The 20,952-nt window shown below is 41.6% G+C and overlaps 1 protein-coding gene across 1 annotated transcript in view; it reads left to right on the top strand.

Annotated features, from left to right (window-relative positions):
* Positions 1–8,878: 8,878 nt before the first annotated feature.
* The window catches only part of LOC311113217 (Kv channel-interacting protein 4-like), a gene marked incomplete at its 5' end in the record, with an annotated part of 275,296 nt that continues 263,222 nt past the window's right edge, over positions 8,879–20,952 (top strand). Inside the window, one exon of the mRNA XM_084156417.1 lies at positions 8,879–8,945. Within this exon, the coding sequence (XP_084012543.1) occupies positions 8,879–8,945 (67 nt within the window). The remainder of the gene's footprint in view (positions 8,946–20,952) is intronic.

Genomic DNA, 20,952 nt, shown 5'->3' with positions numbered 1-20,952 from the left:
GATTTAAAAAAAGTATAATTATAAAAATCAGTCCAGGATTTTATACAGCACACTGTGTCCTGGAAGTTTCTGGGGGTCCACTGGCTTGCCACGGCAACGCCTGCAGTGATTGACAGCTGACTCTCAGGCCAGAGTCCATGTCACTGTCGGCAATGAGAGGAGAGGATAATTAGTGCAGTGCATCTAAACCTCTATACCTCTCCCCCTTTCCTCTCCTCTCTGTAGCATCAGCACTTTTTACAGCTGGATATCCCTGTGAGGAGGAGTGAAGAGAATGATTTGACGACTGAGCTGTACTTTACCTCCAATGTGTTGGAGAGAGATGGATTCCCATCCTTTAGTCTGCTAGGTGAATCCCATTGTCAGTTATAATGTATTGATATCAACTATGGTCTTAATCCATTGATTAGTAATCCCCCTATAGGGCCTAGGGGCAATCCATGCTGGAGGATCTGCCCTAAATGTTTACTATACGTTTGACAGTCATTTATTTGACATACTACACCTATTACGTATCAACCTGTCCTTTATTCAACTTTTGTGTAAAAAGAAAGTACACTGAAATACTGACTACATGTCCCAGTCCCAAAGGACACAGCAAAGAAAGTAAAGCCATCACTCAGATGTTTATGCTAATGATGCAATACAAAGCATACTTCAGGCAGGCAGAGATGTATTACCCAGCCATCTTGGAAGTGACAAACTGTAATATGGCCTTTTGAATAATGTATTGAGCAGTTATGGCTTGATTAGTGTTGGCTTCAGTGATTCCCTCCAGTCAGAAGAGTGAGCTTCAAATAATGACTGTTTCAAGGAGTCGATCCCATCTGTTAGAAAGTTAACTTGAGGTTGACACTTTTCTGTTTTTCTTTCTTGAGCTAATCAAGTCAACCAACAAGCTGATTTCAATCTGGTTTGAAATCACGCAGACACCTCGGACAAAAATGTATAAATTAAAGATCAGATATTAATAGTCAATTGCTTCCCCAAATGTGTGTTTTAGAACTCGGCAAAGGATATCCAATGATTCCAGGACTGTAAAAAAAGTAGTTGAGAAACTTCAAATGGTGACCGCTATAATGAGATGTATAAAGTAATATCGTTTTTTGTCATCAACTATGAATGCCTAAGAGCGTGAACAACCACTACTTCTTATGGGCGGCGAAGGACAGTAAAGGTCAGACGAGTGATGCATCTTTTACATTTTCCGATAACTACCTACCTTGCCTGGAAGAAGCATCTGGCTTTGTTGTGGAAACTTGCCACAGGAATTAAGATTGATACCTTCTGCAAAGTCGTGCCATCTGTGCTAGTCACAATTTAGCTGGCTCGAACTGTCTAGAGGAAAATAAATATATTACCTGGAGCGTCCTAATTACCTACAACTTCAGAGGCCTGAAATATAGATTAAAATATAAATTAGCAACCACCGTTTCTAATGATTATGGCAGTCTCAAGCCATTGTCTTATTACATGTAGCAAAATATGAATCATACATTGAGTCTGGTACTTTCTAATAATGATTGATAATATGGCATCAGATCTTTTCACATCAGATCTTTTTCTGAGGTGATCTGATTGGTCAAAATACCAATAAGTGGCAAAAGAGATCAGAATTGGGCTGCCTGTCTAAACGCAGCCATGGGGTGCATTTAGTTTACACAGCACTACCACATAATCACACTCCACACCCCCAGATGGCTGTCAATATACTCTCAAGGCTGAAGCAATCTGTTGAAGTCTGTTTGGTTTGGGTAACTTCAGGAATCCACGTGGTGGTGAGAGTTGATCGTTTGCTGTGCCCCTGTACATGGAGGCCATGCAGTCTCTTTGATGGAGCTTTTCTTTATTCTGTGTTTTTAGTATTTTCAACTAAATACAACCGAACGACCAAACAATGCTGGAGATGGCCAGCCTAGATGGTCAACGCTGCCGGTCTAAGGTCAGAAACTGAAGGTAAGCTGTCTGCGTTAGGCCTAGGACTCTAGATGGTTGGTGCTATCCGGGTTCCTTTGGACGTCCCAACCCTAAACCCTTACCTTAACCATTTTGCATTTAAACTTAAATGGGGTAGGGTTGTCCCAAGGATCCCAGATAGCAAGGACCCTAGACATAGTAAGCATATGCAGTAGTCGTGCTTTTATCTGAACGCATTGTTTTCAGTCACACCTGGGGTAGAGAAGACCAGGTGGAGATGACTGAGCGAGTGGAAGAACTTTCCTTGAACCGATTGAAATGGAGGACATTCATCAATGGCCTATGCTGATGTCAAAGTAAGTCATTGTTTGGCATGCGTTTCCTGAATCCAACTGTTGCAGGTCTATAGATATAGTCACTGAGGATGTCAGTATGGGAAAGTAGGATCTCATGGTCTTTTCAGGCTCATCCAAGGGATTCTTGACTATACAGATGGCTGGGTGTGGGGGCCATTTTTTTATGCAATGGGCAGAGGTCCAGATTCAGCTAAGTGTTGAAGAGGGAAGGGAGATATTGAGGAGAGGGCGAGTGGAGGTAGACTGAGATTGAGGGTCAGATTGAGGGAGCGGGTCAGATTGAGGGAGCAGGTGAGCTTGAGGGTGAGGCAGAGAAGGTAGAGGGCGAGCTTGAGGGAGAGGTCAAGGGTGAAGGAAGGGAGAGGAAGAGATTGAGGAAAGGGAAAGAAGGTAGAGGGAGAGACTGAGGGAAGGAAGAGCGAGAGGGAAGGTAGGAGTTGAGGGAAGGGAGAGAAGGTAGCGGGAATGACGATAGGAGAGATTGAGAAGAGGGGAGTGGCAGTAGACTGAGATTGAGAGAGATTGAGGGAGCGGGTGAGATTGAGGGAGAGACTGAGGGCGAGACTGAGGGCGAGATTGAGGGGAAGGGAGAGGAAGAAATTGAGGAAAGAGAAGGTAGAAGTTGAGGTTAAGTGAGATGGGGGGAAGGTGGAGGAGAGGGAGAGATTGAGGAGAAGGAAGAGCAAGAGAGAAGGTAGAAGTTGAGGAAGAGATAAGGGAGAGGTTCTTTGTTGTTTTTTCATTCCATTCCTGGAGGACTCCCAAAGTGCTCATTTTTGTTACAGCCCTGCACTAACACCGCTGCGCTAAACCTGCAGGGGTTGGAGTCAATATGTTGGTTAGTTGAAACGTTGCAAAATGTTGCAGGTTTACAAGAGAGCCACAATATTGCATTATTGATTGATTTTTTCAAAGTAATCTGAAGTCTTTCGACTCATTTAAAATCTTCTATATTAATTGCCACGTTCATGATTTTGGCTTACATTTCCATAGGAAGGCATGCATTTTAGGCTGTGACTACCCACGATGCCTCAGAGCATTAGGATAATCCACACAAAGGCAATGACTGACCACACTAAATGGAGAACACACAAGTGTTTAAAATATCCAAATCCTGGGACCTGCTTTTTGTGTACTATATAGCCCAGAAAATGGTGACTTTAGACTGGAGTTACATAAACCCATCACACATAATAGCCTCTGTTAGCCTCATCACCCCCAGGCCACACTCAGTTCTAGTGCGACCCGTCAACTGCAAAGTGGATTCAGGAGGTTACTGCTTACTGTCAGAATCACGCAAAGTTGCATCTGAAGGGGAAGCTACCGTGACTGAACAACTAGCTTTTTGGGTAAACTAGCTTATTTCTTGTACTACAATGCAACTCTAGGGCATTTGCACATATTCATAGGCTTTTAAAGGCAAGATAAGTGAATGTATATAAGAAATGGATACATTTTCTATAGTATACCCTACTATGTGAGGCTTGTATGCAATTAGGGTTGCAAAATTCCAGTAACTTCCCCAAAAATATTTCTTGTTTATTTCTTGTTTATTCCATCCTGACATCAAGGAATTTTTCAACCAGGATTCAGAAAAACTGGGAATTTTGGGTAAGTTACTGGAATTGTGCAACCCTAAATGCAATGTTACACAGTAGAAAGTTCACATAGAAATGTGTTGTGTAGAACAGACATTCTCTCTCAATCAGGATAGGGAGTCATGTAAGCTCTATTCATTACATTTCTATCTGCAATCTTCTAAACATTGTAACTAGCCTAACCGTGGTACTTCCTCAAATATGTTGATTGAGTGCGACTTTCCCTTTGAGAGTGCAGGCGAAATTAGTCAGCGCTAATTTGTTAATATTTCATGAGTGAATCTGATTCATTTTTCATTTCATATGAGACCCACCCCTAAAAGGCGCCCACATACTATACTGAACAAAAATATAAATGCAACAATTTCAACGTTTTTTTTCAGCCTTATAGTTCATATAAGGAATTCAGTCAATTAAAATAAATAAATTAGTCCCTAATCTATGGATTTCACATGACTGGGAATACAGATATGCATCTGTTGGTCACATATCATCTGTGGTCCTCTGTAGCTCAATTGGTAGAGCATGGCACTTGTAACGCCAGGGTAGTGGGTTCGATCCCCGGGACCACCCATACGTAAAAATGTATGCGCACATGACTGTAAGTCGGTTTGGATAAAAGTGTCTGCTAAATGGCATATTATAATAATAATATTAATAATAATAATAATAATAATAATATCTTTTTTAAGTAGGGGGCGTGGATCAGAAAACCATTCAGTAGCTGGTGTGACCACCATTTTGCCTCATGCAGCGTGACACATCTCCTTCGCATAGAGTTGATCAGGCTGTTAATTGTGGCCTGTGGAATGTTGTTCCACTCCTTCAATGGCTGTGCGAAGTTGCTGGATATTGGCGGGAACTGGAACACGCTGTCATACACGTCGATCCAGAGCATCCCAAACATGCTCAATGGGTGACATGTCTGGTGAATATGCAGGCCATGGAAGAACTGGGACATTTTCAGCTTCCAGGAATTGTATACAGATCCTTGCGAAATCGGGCCGGGCTTTATCATGCTGAAACATGAGGCGATGGTGGCGGATGAATGGCAAGACAATGGGCCTCAGGATCTCGTAACGGTATCTCTGCATTCAAATTGCCATCAATAAAATGCAATTTTGTTCATTGTTTGTAGCTTATGCCTGCCCATACTATAACCCCATCGCCACCATGGGGCACTCTGTTCACAAACCGCTCTCCCACACGACTCCATACACGTAACACATGGTCTGTTGTTTTGAGGCCGGTTGGACGCACTGCCAAATTCTCTAAAACGACGTTGGAGGCGGCTTATGGTAGAGAAATGAACATTACATTCTCTGGCAACAGCTCTGGTGGACATTCCTGCAGTCAGCATGCCAATTGCACGCTCCCTCAAAACTTGAGACATCTGTGGCATTGTGTTGTGTGACAAAACTGCACATTTTAGTGGCCTTTTATTGTCCCCAGCACAAGTGCTGTGTAATGATCATGCAGTTTAATCAGCTTCTTAATATGCCACACCTGTCAGGTGGAAGGATTATCTTGGCAAAGGAGAAATGCTCACTAACAGGGATGTAAACAAATTTGTGCACAGAATTTGAGATAAATAAGCTTTTTGTGCGTATGGAAAGATTATGGGATCTTTTATTTCAGCTCATGAAACATGGGACCAACACTTTACATGTTGCGTTTTATATTTTTGTTCAGTATATATGTTTGGTGCAGTATTTCTTGAGTGAAAAAATGTGCATGAAAAGTAGTCCTCTCTCGTTGAATGACAACAAACACTTCATTGAACAATCCCGTCCATAAAATGTGTGTGCGGAAACAGACGGAAAAAAAACCTGCCGAACACCAAAATGGACGCTTCTCTGCAAAACATGTATTCACGTGAATCACAGTATGATTGGATACTGGATAAGAATAGATTGATTTGGACTTCCAAGCAATATGCATCATGTATCTTTAATATTTTCCACTTGCATAATATATTGTGCAATTGTGTATTAATTAATAATGAATAACTGCAATTGAAGACATTCACTCCAATGCTTTCCCTTGGATTTCTTCACATTTGATTGTTACAAAGTGAGATTAAAATTTATTTAATTGTCATTTTTTGTCAGTGACACAATACTCTGTCAAAGTAGAAGAGAAATTATATTGTTTAAAGATTAATAAAAAATAAAACACTAATATACCTTGATTAGATAAGTATTCACTCCCGAGTCAATATATGTTAGAAACACCAGCGATTACAGCTGTGAGACGTCTTGGGTAAGTCTCATTAGAGCTGTGCACACCTGTATTGTGCATTATTTGCCGATTTTTATTCATTTCAAAATTCTTCAAGCTCTGTCCAGGTGTTGGGGATCATGGCTAAATTACAATTTTCAAGTCTTGCTATAGATTTCCAAGCAGATTTAAGTCAAAACTGTCACTTTGCCACTCAGGGACATTTACTGTCTTCTTGGTAAGCAACTCGTGTAGATTTGGCTTTGTTGTAGGTCATTGTCCTGCTGAAAGGTGAATTCCTCTCCCAGTGTCTGGTGTAAAGCAGACTGAAGCAGGTTTTCCTCTAGGATTTTGCCTGTGCTTAGCTCCATCCCGTTCCTTTTCTTCCTGAAAAACTCCCCAGTCATTGCCGTACCAAGCATACCCGTACCATGCAGCCACCACCATGCTTGAAAATGAAGCAGTTACTCAGTGATGTGTTGTTGGATTTGCCCCAAACATAAGGCTTTGCATTTAGGCCAAAGTCTTTGTTATTATTGCATACATATGCATGTTTTGGAATATCTGTATTCTGTACATTTTTGTTCTTTATTATTTTTAGTAATGTAGGTCATTATTGTGGAGTCAACAATAATGTTGATCCATCCTCATTTTTCTCCCATCACAGCCATGGAACTCTGTAGTTTTAAAATCACCAATGACCTCATGGTTTCATCCCTAAGCAGTTTCCTTCCTGTCCTGCAGCACAGTTCAGCAGGACGACTGCATCTTTTGATGTATCTGGGTGGTTTATACAGTGAGGGAAAAAAGTATTTGATCCCTTGCTGATTTTGTACGTTTGTCCACTGACAAAGACATGATCAGTCTATAATTTTAATGGTAGGTTTATTTGAACAGTGAGAGACAGAATAACACACACACAAAAAAAAAAACGCATGTCAAAAATGTTATAAATTGATTTGCATTTTAATGAGGGAAATAAGTATTTGTAATGTAAGGACTATTTTAGTAAATTTTTGTTAATTAGTAAAAATGTGTAAAATGTTATTTTCATTTTGATATTATGGAGTATTTTGTGTAGATCAATGACACAATTACAATTAAATCTATTTCAGTCCCACTTTGTAACGCAATAAAATGTGAAAAACGTTCAAGGGCGTGTAGACTTTCTATAGTCACTGTGTCAATATTGGCTCACACGTTGTGCTATGGTTATGTATTCTAGATATGAATATAACTTGGCCTTAATGTAATGTGTTATCAGGACTGTAATGGATTGCGTCCCTTCTACATATTGTCAGCAAATTCTGCGATCAACTGAGTAAATTGCCTCCTGTTTCACACCAAAGATTACCCCAAAACTGTCCATTGTACTTTAGATAACTGACAGTGTCGAAAATAGAGATGAAATGTCTATTCCCAGTGGTGCCGAGTATAACTTTTTTACACTCATTTGCAAACTCCTTTGATTTGTCACTGATAGGCACTCGATACAGTTTGTAAAAAGCAGAAAGGAACCATTTTCTGTGACACGTCAGATTTTTGTTGTCTACATTTACTGACATGCAATCTGGATTAATCTGGGTGGTCTTTTGATCTCAGAATTTAAAGAGTTATGGTCTGTATTGTAAAACCAAGAAGACAAGTGTGTGTGTGCACGTGCACGTTCATGTGCGCACGTGCATGCATAGCTGGAATAGTATCTACCCACAATACCATACTCCTGCATGACTTTTCAGAATTCTATATTGTAAATATATTGTGTCAATATGAAGAATTGGTATATGTCCTTGAGTCACTTTTTCATATCCCTGTACTGTTAGACTACATAATTTAAATGGTGCACAGTGAGACATTTACCTGTTTTATTCACATTTTGGAATAAAAATAAGGGTGTAATTGCAGACCGCAATTAGCGGTGTTTTCTGATTTAGGCGTTTCTTGATATCAAGTTATACCCATTGATGTTCGCCATTGGTCCGTGGCAGTTTCTTTCGTGTTTGGAACAACTGTAGCGTTGTAGCTAACCCTAACTATTTTCCTAACTTTAACCTCAGTCTCCTAACCTGCCACATTAGTTAACCTGCTATGTAAACAAATCATCTGTCAAGAAACCATTAGTCTCATAACACCAGAACGGACCGATGAGGGGATTCGATTAATTTGGCCCAGGCGCCACAGTAGGCGTGTTTTACACAGGGTGAAACTTGATTGCATTCATTTTGGAACCTGGGTGCCTCACAGATGCCCGTTCAAAGCTCTGTGCGAAATTGGCTCAAAAGAAAAGTGACATAATTAAGAAGGAGGTGTAATGAGTAAGATTCTGTTTTCACATGCAAAAGTGATTGCTTTTGATAAAAAACGCTTCATCTGCCTTCCCAATGAAAACTAGTTGAAAATTAAAACATATGTATTTTATGGAAAAGAGATGCATGTTTCTGGACTATGCACCATGATGCCTTGTTGACAACATGACCGAGCAGCGCAGATGACCGTTTGATCTGAAGGGTGCTCAACCCTCACCGCTTTTGGTGCCCCGCGGCCTAGCGTAATCGAATCCGCCCAATGGCAGGTATTGATGGGCGTGTCCTGATATTAGAGAAACGCCCCGAATTGCGGTCTGCAATTACACCATATTGTTTGCGCGCGCGGGTGGAGAGTGTCATGCGCGCGAGATTCCTGCAATGACTCTTGCACAAGTTGGCAGGGGAGCATAAATACAACAAAGTACCCAGCTCTGCAAATACTCACCGTCGGAACTCAAACTAAGCTACAATTTATATGACCATGGATTCGAAGACAAAGAGAGTGGAAAGCATTTCTGCCCGAGTGGATGCTGCTGGGTCTTCAACGGGTAGGACAGTATTTGCATGTTTATAGACCTATGGGTTGTTATATATCAAATTATGCCCTGCAGTTTGCGCAACAATCATGTTTTTTTTCCTCGGAAGTGTTTGCATGGAGACTTTTGCAAAATGCTACTTTTTTTTTGTCATGTTTGTACTTTTGCCTTCTCCGATATTATAGGAACGAAATGTAGCCCTACCTTATTTGGTGTACATTATACTACTTGGCACTGCCTCGTCAATTTGAACAGCTGTTTTTGATTACCAACACCTGCATGAGGCAGTGTCCTTTGCGTCGCATCGTTTTCTATTGTAGCCCAATTATTTAGCATTACTGTTCTCAGCATTCGTGTAGGGATCTTGGACAAGTTTGTCAGATTATTAAATAAATATGTAGCTGACACCATATAATAAGGCAATATGTCCCGAGGGGATGTGGTATATGGCCAATATACCACGGGGGCTGTTCTTATGCATGATGTGAAGTAGGGCCTGGACACAGCCCTTAGCCGTGTTATATTGGCCATATACAGTGTCACAAACCCCTGAGGTGCCTTTCAGCTATTATAAACTGTTTACCAACGTAATCAGAGCAGTAAAAACAAATGTTTTGTCATACGCTGTGGTATATGGTCTGTTATAAACTGGGTGGTTTGAGCACTGAATTCTGACTGGCTGAAAGCCATGGTATATCAGACCGTATACCACGGGTATGACAAAACATTGTTTCACTGCTGTAATTACATCGGTAACCAGTTTATAATAGCAATAAGGCTCCTCGGGAGTACTAAATAAATTGATAAATTGGCCATATACCACGGCTCCTCGTGCCTTATTGCTTAAATATACCACGGCTGTCGGCCAATCAGCATTCAGGGCTCAAACCACCCAGTTTATAATGGCTAATAAATACCCATGATTTGCAATACTGCAGTCAGAACCAAACTATGTAGACTGTTTTACTAGGCCTAGCTAATGTCTTAATCACCATTTCCATAATGTAAAAATGTAAACCCTATAATTGACAATTCCTCCATGAACATTGTTGCTCTTACCTGCTCAACTTCATTTCTATGCAACTTGAAAGCAAATAATTTAATACAACAGTCAATTGTGTTACATTGTAAGTACATTTTTCCACTGTAGTACCAAGCACTCTTAAAAATATAAAATGCACTTTTAGATCCTCAGTCCCTGTAACGACATAATTTGTCCATTGTGACAAGAAGGGAGATCGATCATTGGAGGTCATGGACAATACAGTTTGTTCTAGAACTGATCACAGGTTGCAGAACACCTGCATTCCTACCCTGGCTGCTTCTCTAATCAGAGAGCTTGGCTGCCTTCCAGATGGATTATCACTCTGTTATAGTTGATGGGTTTCCCTCAGGCAGCTCATCGCTTCTCGCAAAGCAGTTGAACAGCAGTTAACAGATAATTATCCCTCACACAGGTCAATGTATTTTGGGCTGTTTGCGTCCTTGATTGGGTCCTTATTATGCCTGCATAGGAGTTTGAATCAAGTGTGCTGACCACAACTTTCTCTAAAGTGGTCAGCAGAGAAAGAAAGTGTATGTCATTTAAGTGCTTTTCACATTTTCCTTATGTGTACTCAGATGTGAGATATGAAACTGATTTATTCTGACTGGGTAATTCTGTACTTCCTTAAACCAACTCTACTGACAAGGCAGATTAACCATGCAATCATTTGATGTTCTTGTGGTATTGCAAAAAATGCTCTCAGCCTCTGGCAAGATTAGCTTAATTGCTTTAATTTGCATATTCAATGCATTTAGCTGCTTTGTAATTTATTTTAACATTTTTTTTAACCTTGCATGGTGCTTAATGTAGACTCACACTCAGGTTGTTTTCCCTTTACATTCGGGCCATGGGTGGTCAGTTTTAGATTTCGGAGCTGTATAATGTAAGTGGTTGCCTATTTAAACATGTTGGCTAAATATGTTGTACATGACCAGTGACACTATCCAGTGTTTGTACATAACACAATTGTGCAGTGTCTCTTATAGAAAGACAGTGTATCAACCCTAACTGTTAGAAAGATATTCTGTAATACAGGGGTGGCAAAATCTCCTCCTGTGGTGCTACTCTGTACATTCATGTTTTTTGCTCCAGCCCTGCTCTAATCTGCTATGTATCAGGACATTGATAAGTTTAATTAGGTGGTTAGAGCAGGGCTGGAACAAAAGACAACAGCCCGGTAGCTCTCTAGGAGGGTTGGCCACCCATGATGCAATGTAATGATCCTGCCTCCAATCCGTGTGCTATATAAATAGGCAGGGGTACTCTGCATGTTATTGTGTGTATATACACTGCTCAAAAAAATAAAGGGAACACTAAAATAAAACATCCTAGATCTGAATGAATGAAATCTGAATAATCTTATTAAATACTTTTTTCTTTACATAGTTGAATGTGCTGACAACAAAATCACACAAAAATTATCAATGGAAATCAAATGTATCAACCCATGGAGGTGTGGATTTGGAGTCACCCTCAAAATTAATGTGGAAAACCACACTACAGGCTGATCCAACTTTTATGTAATGTCCTTAAAATAAGTCAAAATGAGGCTCAGTAGTGTGTGTGGCCTCCACGTGCCTGTATGACCTCCCTACAACACCTGGGCATGCTCCTGATGAGGTGGCGGATGGTCTCCTGAGGGATCTCCTCCCAGACCTGGACTAAAGCATCTGCCAACTCCTGGACTGTCTGTGGTGCAACGTGGCGTTGGTGGATGGAGCGAGACATGATGTCCCAGATGTGCTCAATTGGATTCAGGTCTGGGGAATGGGCGGTCCATAGCATCAATGCCTTCCTCTTGCAGGAACTGCTGACACACTCCAGCCACATGAGGTCTAGCATTGTCTTGCATTAGGAGAAACCCAGGGCCAACCGCACCAGCATATGGTCTCACAAGGGGTCTGAGGATCTCATCTCGGTACCTAATGGCAGTCAGGCTACCTCTGGCGAGCACATGGAGGGCTGTGCGGCCCCCCAAAGAAATGCCACCCCACACCATGACTGACCCACCGCCAAACCGGTCATGCTGGAGGATGTTGCAGGCAGCAGAACGTTCTCCACGGCGTCTCCAGACTCTGTCACGTCTGTCACATGTGCTCAGTGTGAACCTGCTTTCATCTGTGAAGAGCACAGGGCGCCAGTGGCGAATTTGCCAATCTTGGTGTTCTCTGTCAAATGCCAAACGTCCTGCACAGTGTTGGGCTGTAAGCACAACCCCCACCTGTGGACGTCGGGCCCTCATACCACCCTCATGGAGTCTGTTTCTAACCGTTTGAGCAGACACATGCACATTTGTGGCCTGCTGGAGGTCATTTTGCAGGGCTCTGGCAGTGCTCCTCCTGCTCCTCCTTGCACAAAGGCGGAGGTAGCAGTCCTGCTGCTGGGTTGTTGCCCTCCTACGGCCTCCTCCACATCTCCTGATGTACTGGCCTGTCTCCTGGTAGCGCCTCCATGCTCTGGACACTACGCTGACAGACACCCCCATGCTTCACAGTAGGTATGGTGTTCTTTGTATGCAACTCAGCATTCTTTGTCCTCCAAACACGACGAGTTGAGTTTTTACCAAAAAGTTCTATTTTGGTTTCATCTGACCATATGACATTCTCCCAATCCTCTTCTGGATCATCCAAATGCACTCTAGCAAACTTCAGACGGGCCTGGACATGTACTGGCTTAAGCAGGGGGACACGTCTGGCACTGCAGGATTTGAGTCCCTGGCGGCGTAGTGTGTTACTGATGGTAGGCTTTGTTACTTTGGTCCCAGCTCTCTGCAGGTCATTCACTAGGTCCCCCCGTGTGTTTCTGGGATTTTTGCTCACCGTTCTTGTGATCATTTTGACCCCACGGGGTGAGATCTTGCGTGGAGCCCCAGATCGAGGGAGATTATCAGTGGTCTTGTATGTCTTCCATTTCCTAATAATTGCTCCCACAGTTGATTTCTTCAAACCAAGCTGCTTACCTATTGCAGATTCAGTCTTCCCAGCCTGGTGTAGGTCTACAATTTTGTTTCTGGTGTCCTTTGACAGCTCTTTGGTCTTGGCCATAGTGGAGTTTGGAGTGTGACTGTTTGAGGTTGTGGACAGGTGGCTTTTATACTGATAACAAGTTCAAACAGGTGCCATTAATACAGGTAACGAGTGGAGGACAGAGGAGCCTCTTAAAGAAGAAGTTACAGGTCTGTGAGAGCCAGAAACCTTGCTTGTTTGTAGGTGACCAAATACGTATTTTCCACCATAATTTGCAAATAAATTCATGAAAAATCCTACAATGTGATTTTCTGGAAAACATTTTTTGTCAATTTGTCTGACATAGTTGACGTGTACCTATGATGAAAATTACAGCCCTCATCTTTTTAAGTGGGAGAACTTGCACAATTGGTGGCTGACTAAATACATTTTTTCCCCACTGTACATTGTGTTTAATTGTTCCCTTTATTTTTTTGAGCAGTGTATATCTTCCTAGCGTTGGCCATTTCACTATATTGCATCAACAAACTGATGGGTGGCCAGTCACCCTTTCAGTAGTTGATCAGTGTTGGCAACAGCAAATCAAGCTTTTCATGTCACTCAAGTGGCACCCCCCCCCCGCAACGATGACTGGCATCACTGCCTCATTCATCCTCCTAGTAGAACACCACTGAGCTTTGACAGTGGAGGGAGATACATTCAGTAGGCTTCGGCTGCCATTTCTCCCTGTTTTCTTTTGCGATTCTGTAATTTGGCAGCTATATTAATACAACAATAAACCATGGTAGGGTTTTCCTCAACCATCTGTCAGATGATATCTCCTGAGTGGCGCAGTGGTCTAAGGCGCCGCAGGGATGTAGCTCAGTTGATAGAGCATGGCGTTTGCAACGCCAGGGTTGTGGGTTCGATTCCCATGGGGGGCCAGTATTACAAAAAAAATACAAAAATATGTATTCACTAACTGTAAGTCGCTCTGGATAAGAGCGTCTGCTAAATGACTAAAATGTAAATGTAAAAATGACCAGTCGCATGCCTAGTCCCAATAGGCAGAAGGAAATGGGATCGTATGGTCTGGTTTGTCAGATATGTAGTAGTGTAGTTTTTTATGCAGGAACTCTATTTCAGCACCTTGGCTGGCACCAGTATGCACTAACACGCCAGTAGTCTAAGGACCTTGGCCCGGTTTCCCAATAGCGATGGACCATAGGCTTACAAGTGTGTTCCTACAACGGCTGAAGATGTAACATGCTTTTCCCAAAACACCACACCGAAAGAAAGATAGCTGAATGTGTCGTTGGAGCATGTTGCTACGGATAGGTTCGAAAGAAAGGCAGTGTAGCTCTCGGATCAGCTTTCGCAATTCAAATCTTAGCTTAACATTAATTATTTCAGCATACCTCCATGTGCTCGCCAGAGGTAGCCTGACTGCCATTAGGTACCGAGATGAGATCCTCAGACCCCTTGTGAAACCATATGCTGGTGCGGTTGGCCCTGGGTTCCTCCTAATGCAAGACAATGCTAGACCTCATGTGGCTGGAGTGTGTCAGCAGTTCCTGCAAGAGGAAGGCATTGATGCTATGGACTGGCCTGCCCGTTCCCCAGACCTGAATCCAATTGAGCACATCTGGGACATCATGTCTCGCTCCATCCACCAACGCCACGTTGCACCACAGACAGTCCAGGAGTTGGCGGATGCTTTAGTCCAGGTCTGGGAGGAGATCCCTCAGGAGACCATCCGCCACCTCATCAGGAGCATGCCCAGGCATTGTAGGGAGGTCATACAGGCACGTGGAGGCCACACACACTACTGAGCCTCATTTTGACTTGTTTTAAGGACATTACATCAAAGTTGGATCAGCCTGTAGTGTGGTTTTCCACTTTAATTTTGAGGGTGACTCCAAATCCAGACCTCCATGGTTGATAAATTTGATTTCCATTGATAATTTTTGTGTGATTTTGTTGTCAGCACATTCAACTATGTAAAGAAAAAAGTATTTAAGATTATTTCATTCATTCAGATCTGGGATGTGTTATTTTAGTGTTCCCTTTATTTTTTTGAGCAGTGTATATTGAAACAAAGTAGCCTACAAGTAGCAAAATAGAACAGAATTGATTGAACGTGTAATGTATTTCAATATGATTGGAATAGGACTTTAGCCTACTGTATTTATATTTTTATGCAATATTTCGGTTTTCATTTGAATCACCTTTTTATATGTCGCTTGTTTGAATCAATTGCGAAGACATTGGAAATGTCACAAAAAAATCATCTAATGACGCACTTAGCTGTTCTACGAGTGGTCTGAGGCAGGCGTTCGATTACGAGCGTTTTCAAGTGCAACGTTAATAACAATGGTTTAGGGAAACTGCTCTGAGATTTAATGATGCTCCTACGAAGGTTCTAACAATGAACTTAGCCATGCCCTGGTTTGCGTGGTGCATTGTCCAACATTATAGTTTTGCTTTTGGAGTCAGGTGGCATTCTCTACATAATAGTACTTTCTCTCTGCTAGCAGTTGGTCTCAGAACAAATATACATATGCATCACTTTACAAATTGGCTTTAAGATAAACACTCTTGGAAATGTTGAGCGGCTTCACTGCAGGTAAATTGTATGTTTTAAAAAAACAAAAAAAACAAAAAAACTCTCCTGCATTAATCAATAAGTAGGCCTAAGTGCATTGGTATTATTCAGATTCACATCTCCTTGGTTTTTGCTAATTCAGCCACTAAGTTATATGCTTTGGCCACCCTTGAACCAGCCTGTAACAATAAATTGACCTTTACGACTACTGTAAACTCCTAATAGATCAAGAAAGCTTTTCTGATTTGAATGCAACTCTTTGCATTTGAGTTGCATTTGTATGGAACTCTAAGTCTTTGTATGCAGCCTGCACCTGACCTCACCATGCAATATTTTCCCCAGATCTTATTTTGATTTGACAAAACATAATAACATGACTAAATTATAGATAAAATAATGATCTCTGATAAACATTCTATAGCTATACCTAAAAAAAAACAAAAAATTAAAGACGAGAAAATAATAATTCTAGAGCTTCCATTTGTTTCCTCTGACATTTGCACCTAGCTTTTATGTGTAATGTCTCTTGTAATGTGTAATGAACACTTGGAGAAGCATACGATGCCATTGTGGGACCTTTATTGTGAGAACCATGCGACTGTTTTTTTAGCACTCAGCTATTAAACCTAGAGTCATATAACAAGGAGTCGCAGTGTTCCTGCTCTTTATTCCTGCTGTTGGCTTTAATCATCTCGTAGTAGATGGGAGCATTGAGTTCAGCTAGATTGAGGAGAGCTGACCACATGAGAGCGTATAGGGCCATCTTTGAAACATCTGTGTTTGTCAGCCAATGTTCCTGAGCTCACAGCAGTGTTTCGAAGGATTGAACAGGCTGCCCTCAATCTCCGACAATAGAGACGTACATCTTTGTGTTTCAGAGGACGGTTTCAATGTTTCTATACACCGGATCAATGATCTGACATTTCTGGTGACTACAGACTGCAAAGGATGTTTTTAGTCTATGTACACAGTAATGTCAAACACTAGCACATATTATAAAGATACATTAGGTGGCTGTGTATATGAAACAATGGCAATGTGCCTAATAAAATATTTTCAAACAAAGGTGTTGTCAGATTACTTGATCATCAGAATGCAGATCTCTGAAAAAGCAGAAAGCCATTCCAGAAATGGCACACAAGTTTATGGATTGCTGAGTGATCTGTCTGTGTGTCTACAGACAGTGTTTTAATCAGTAATGCTAACGATTTATATGATTTGGAGAAAGAGCAGTCCACTGTTCTGTATTGAATTGGGAAAGTGAAGGTGGTTTTTAATAGACAGACCATGCCATGCCAGCAGTCTTTTACTTAATACTTAAAAAGACTAGCTAGTTACTAGGTTGATTTCACCTAAAAAAGCATCCCTTGGAAAATGGAGGATTAATTGCGGAGGAGAACTTCCCGGGTGCTCTCCACCAGGTTCTGTTTGCTTTGGAGCCAGCTTTTATTTTTTCTGTAGGGATGCCGTGGTGGGAAGCATCTGCTAGGATAGCCGTCGGACTCAGGCCAGAGTGCGAGAGGAGAGGGAGAGATGGATAGAGGCAGATGGGGAGAGGGAGTGGAAGAGCGGAAGTGGTGGAGTCGGTGTGCGGTGGTGGCAGAAATAAACAGCGCAGGGAAGAGTGAACAGAAGGTGTTTGTTTATGATTGCTGGATGCCAAAAGGAGAATGGACGGTCAAGATATTCAACCCCTAGGCTTGTTTACGCCACACATTTCAATCCGTTTGACTTCCTTGGATGGGTATGCCAAACAGGTGGTGCCACAGAGTGACAGTGCCACTCAGCTCCTTCACTGTAGTGTGCTGTAGGCTACTCGTGTATAGTTCAGATGTCAAAAGCGAGTCTAACTGAATAGAAATTAAAAGCGGGCTGACACGGTTGAGCGCTTTGCTTGGTTTCATGAAACCCCTCTCAACACTGCAGACTTCCTCATTGGTTTTCATGATTCACACACCTGTGCAGTGCGGAATGTAATGTTTTAATCAGTTAATGTGATCGGTTTAATGTAACAGGTCTTCAGATTCCATAACTCCCTTTTACTAAGGAATCACAAAGTCTCATCCCTAAGATAAACCATGAGATCTGTTAGCGATATTATGCCTACTGTGCAACAGACTTATTTTCTCCTGAGATTGCAAAACAATTTGTACGTTGATGTAGTGCCCATGTTAAAATGTTGTGTTTTTAACCGTTATTTCCTGCTTTCAAAGAGCACCAAAATATACACTAACCATGAGCCTTAGAGTTTCTGCCACCACAGAAACAGTCCCTGGGTCTGTTCGAATGACCACCTGCGAATCCGAGGCCATGATTGTGCTTCCGTTGTGGGTATGGTAGCGAAGCAATTAATATGGATTAGCATTTCTCCCGACAGTCGAAGAGCTGCTCTGGCACGCTGCATCTACTTGGGCATATTAAAACATTTCAGTTTTTTCCGATCATGAGTATCATCCGATCCGACTATCATCTGTCAATTTACAGATACGATTATGAATATGGCCATGTCGGCACACCCCTACTACCCAAACACAATATGAATAACTTTTACTGTGGAAAAGTTTGACTACCCTAAAATCAACTAACTCAAAAATCATGTTTTGGTCAAACTTCTTAGCAGGGAACAGAAAACCATCAAACGAGGAACCAGAATCGAAAACGAAAGTGATCTATACTGCTCCGGAACTGAATCGTTATTTTAAAAGCATGGTAACCGGTTAATAACGTTTATTTACGTTCATGGCATTTTTTTCCAGTCCCACAAAAAATTCAACAAAGTGCCTATGGAAAGCCCTCACTTTGTCACTCAAACTTATTCCAGTGTCTGCCTGCCAGCTGAAAATCTTTGCCTGTGTGTAGGCTACCTGCCTCTCCCCCTCCCTCGGAAGCAATTAGGGAGAGAATTTTAATTAGAAGAATGGTTGAACTTTTTCAATGCGAATTAAGGATACTATAGTATCAAGTTTCACATTTAGATGTATTAACTACAAAAAGGTTTTAGATGTGTTTATTTAAATTCTGGTGGCCCAACTAGGCGGCATTATGTGTAATGTAGTGGAACAGAGTGTCATGATCAAGGGGGCTAGCTCTGGTCCAATGTTAGTTAAACCAACTCAAAGTTCCACTCCTCTGTAGGTATAATTCTGGGGGCCTAATTCAGATAATGCATGTCATAACAACAAGATGCCCAGCGCTCTCCTCACTTGTGAAATTTCAGTCGTATCTTGCACCCTGCCAACACTACTCTGGTCTGTCCAATGCATGTACATAACTTTCCCGCTCCATCGCAAGCTGCTCTATCCATTGGTGAAATAATGTATTGTTGAGCTGAATGTAATATCATTTCTTTCCCCCCCGAGGTTTAAAAATGAACAAAGGAATGATCTAAACCGTCACTTTTTTTGGTTTGAACCAGTTCTAAATGTTTAGTTTTCTGGACAAAATAAACATTTTTATGTTCAGAACAAAACGATTGGAAAATAATTTATGTTCCAACCCCTGCTTCTTAGGATTAAACGATTTGCGCAAATGGACTCAGTCCTGACATGACTGTGCAAGTGATCAAGTGCTTTCATATAACTCCTTTTACCAATGAATGTTGTCATTGTTTTTAGGTGCAGTGCAGATGATAGTGCATTATAACTATTTTGCCACACTGTCAAAGCAGACTGTTTGGCATGTTAATGAGTTGACGAATGATATACAGTCAATAAAAATAAGAAAAAGTAAAATGATTTATACCCACAGTCCAATAAAGCTCCCCAATAAAGCAGCCTGGCAACTCTAGCTTTGTCTTTATTTCTCCAAGTTCATTACTCAGAATAAGTGACACATCGATCGGAATGAGGGGAAAGTAGAAACGCTTTCTAACCACCTGTGCATAGTACACTCATAGTGCTTCCTCTATAACACCCAATTGTGTGGTAAAATTGTTGCTCTTTCAATTTGGACTAGAATGTACTGGAATCTAAAACATTCTAATTGTTCTATTCTCACAATATTGCTCTGTCTGCGTTCCTTGTCTGTCTGTAGTTGCAGTCAGATTTTGTATTACATTGGACTAGTGACTGTTTTCCTTGTATGCGTAGGCAGACAAACGCAATGTCTTTCATCTTGCTCGTCCAAGAATAATACACTGTGAAATCCGATGTAATGGGAATACGGTTATGTAACAAACATCTTTTCATCTATCAGGCTTATTTTGTTAATGTTGACATTGCTGGTTGAGCCATGAAACCAGGCTGACGACATTGTGCCACAAGCAACTTAAATTAAGTGACACTTGCCTTCCATTTTTCGTTGCTCTATACTATAGGCCAGTCACGTTGATATTTTTGGAAGACTACTTTTCCCTGAAGTAGGATGATATGCGCAGGCATTGTTTTGCATTGGAGGGGCCGGTCTGTTCATGTCCACGTCCTCAGAATCCGCCCAAAACCCTGCCCACTTCTGCACCCCAAACAACCCCGCTTTGGGTAGAAGTTAGGATCAGCTTACCCTTACCAAATCCTAACCTTAAAGAGACACTCCAACTATTTTTGAACTTTCGTGTTGAAAACAATATCCCAAGTATAAATACAGTAATGTACACACTTGTGGGAACAATAGAGGACAAAAGAGAGAAGGCCCACCTCCCCACTTGTGCCATGTCATACCTGGACCACCTATTGATGTGCCTTTTTTGTTGTTAAATAAATCAGGTTATAAATGAGGGGAAAAGGAGACTTCATGCTGCTCCTACTATCCCACAGTGTACACACCTATGATGTGTGCACTAAACCATATTATACTGTGGCGATGTCTTTCTTGTAGACCCTTCACCCCTTTCAGAAATCAAACAGACATTTGTTTGACATTCCTTAATGTATCTCTGAAGGTAAATCTCTTGTGTTATTTGTTACATATCTGAAATGGACAGCTGGATGGCATATCCATTCCCGGATAAAACTATTTGGTACAACAGCAGTAATGGGGTGAAAGGGTGACATCCAGTGGTAGTACAGTGAAATTGAACTATTTCTACAGACTAAGAACACATGAGATCCCAGGACACTAAGCACAGGATGACATGTTCTAGTTCAGCGTTTCCCAAACTCTGTTCTCGGGACCCTAAGGGGCGCACGTTTAGTTTTTTGCTCTAAAACGACACAGCTGATTCAAATAATTGAAGCTTGATGATTAGTTGATTCAGCTGTGTAGTGCTAGGGCAAAAACCAAAACGTGCACCCCATGGGGTCCAGAGGACTGAGTTTGGGAAACCCTGTTCTAGTTGATTAGCATAATTTACTCATTCCCTTGTCTCCTTTCGTCCATCACCACGGACACATGGAAGGACTGGATAGGTTTCTGCCATGCTGACTTAATCTTTTAGTCCCTGTCACATTAGTGGTCACGGAGGAAAGATTATTAGAAAAAGGTTTTACG

Source organism: Coregonus lavaretus, assembly GCF_964263955.1.
Source record: "Coregonus lavaretus genome assembly, chromosome: 39".
NCBI lineage: Eukaryota > Metazoa > Chordata > Actinopteri > Salmoniformes > Salmonidae > Coregonus > Coregonus lavaretus.
Note: the sequence above shows the minus strand (reverse complement) of the source record. Positions and strands in the feature narration are given on the sequence as shown.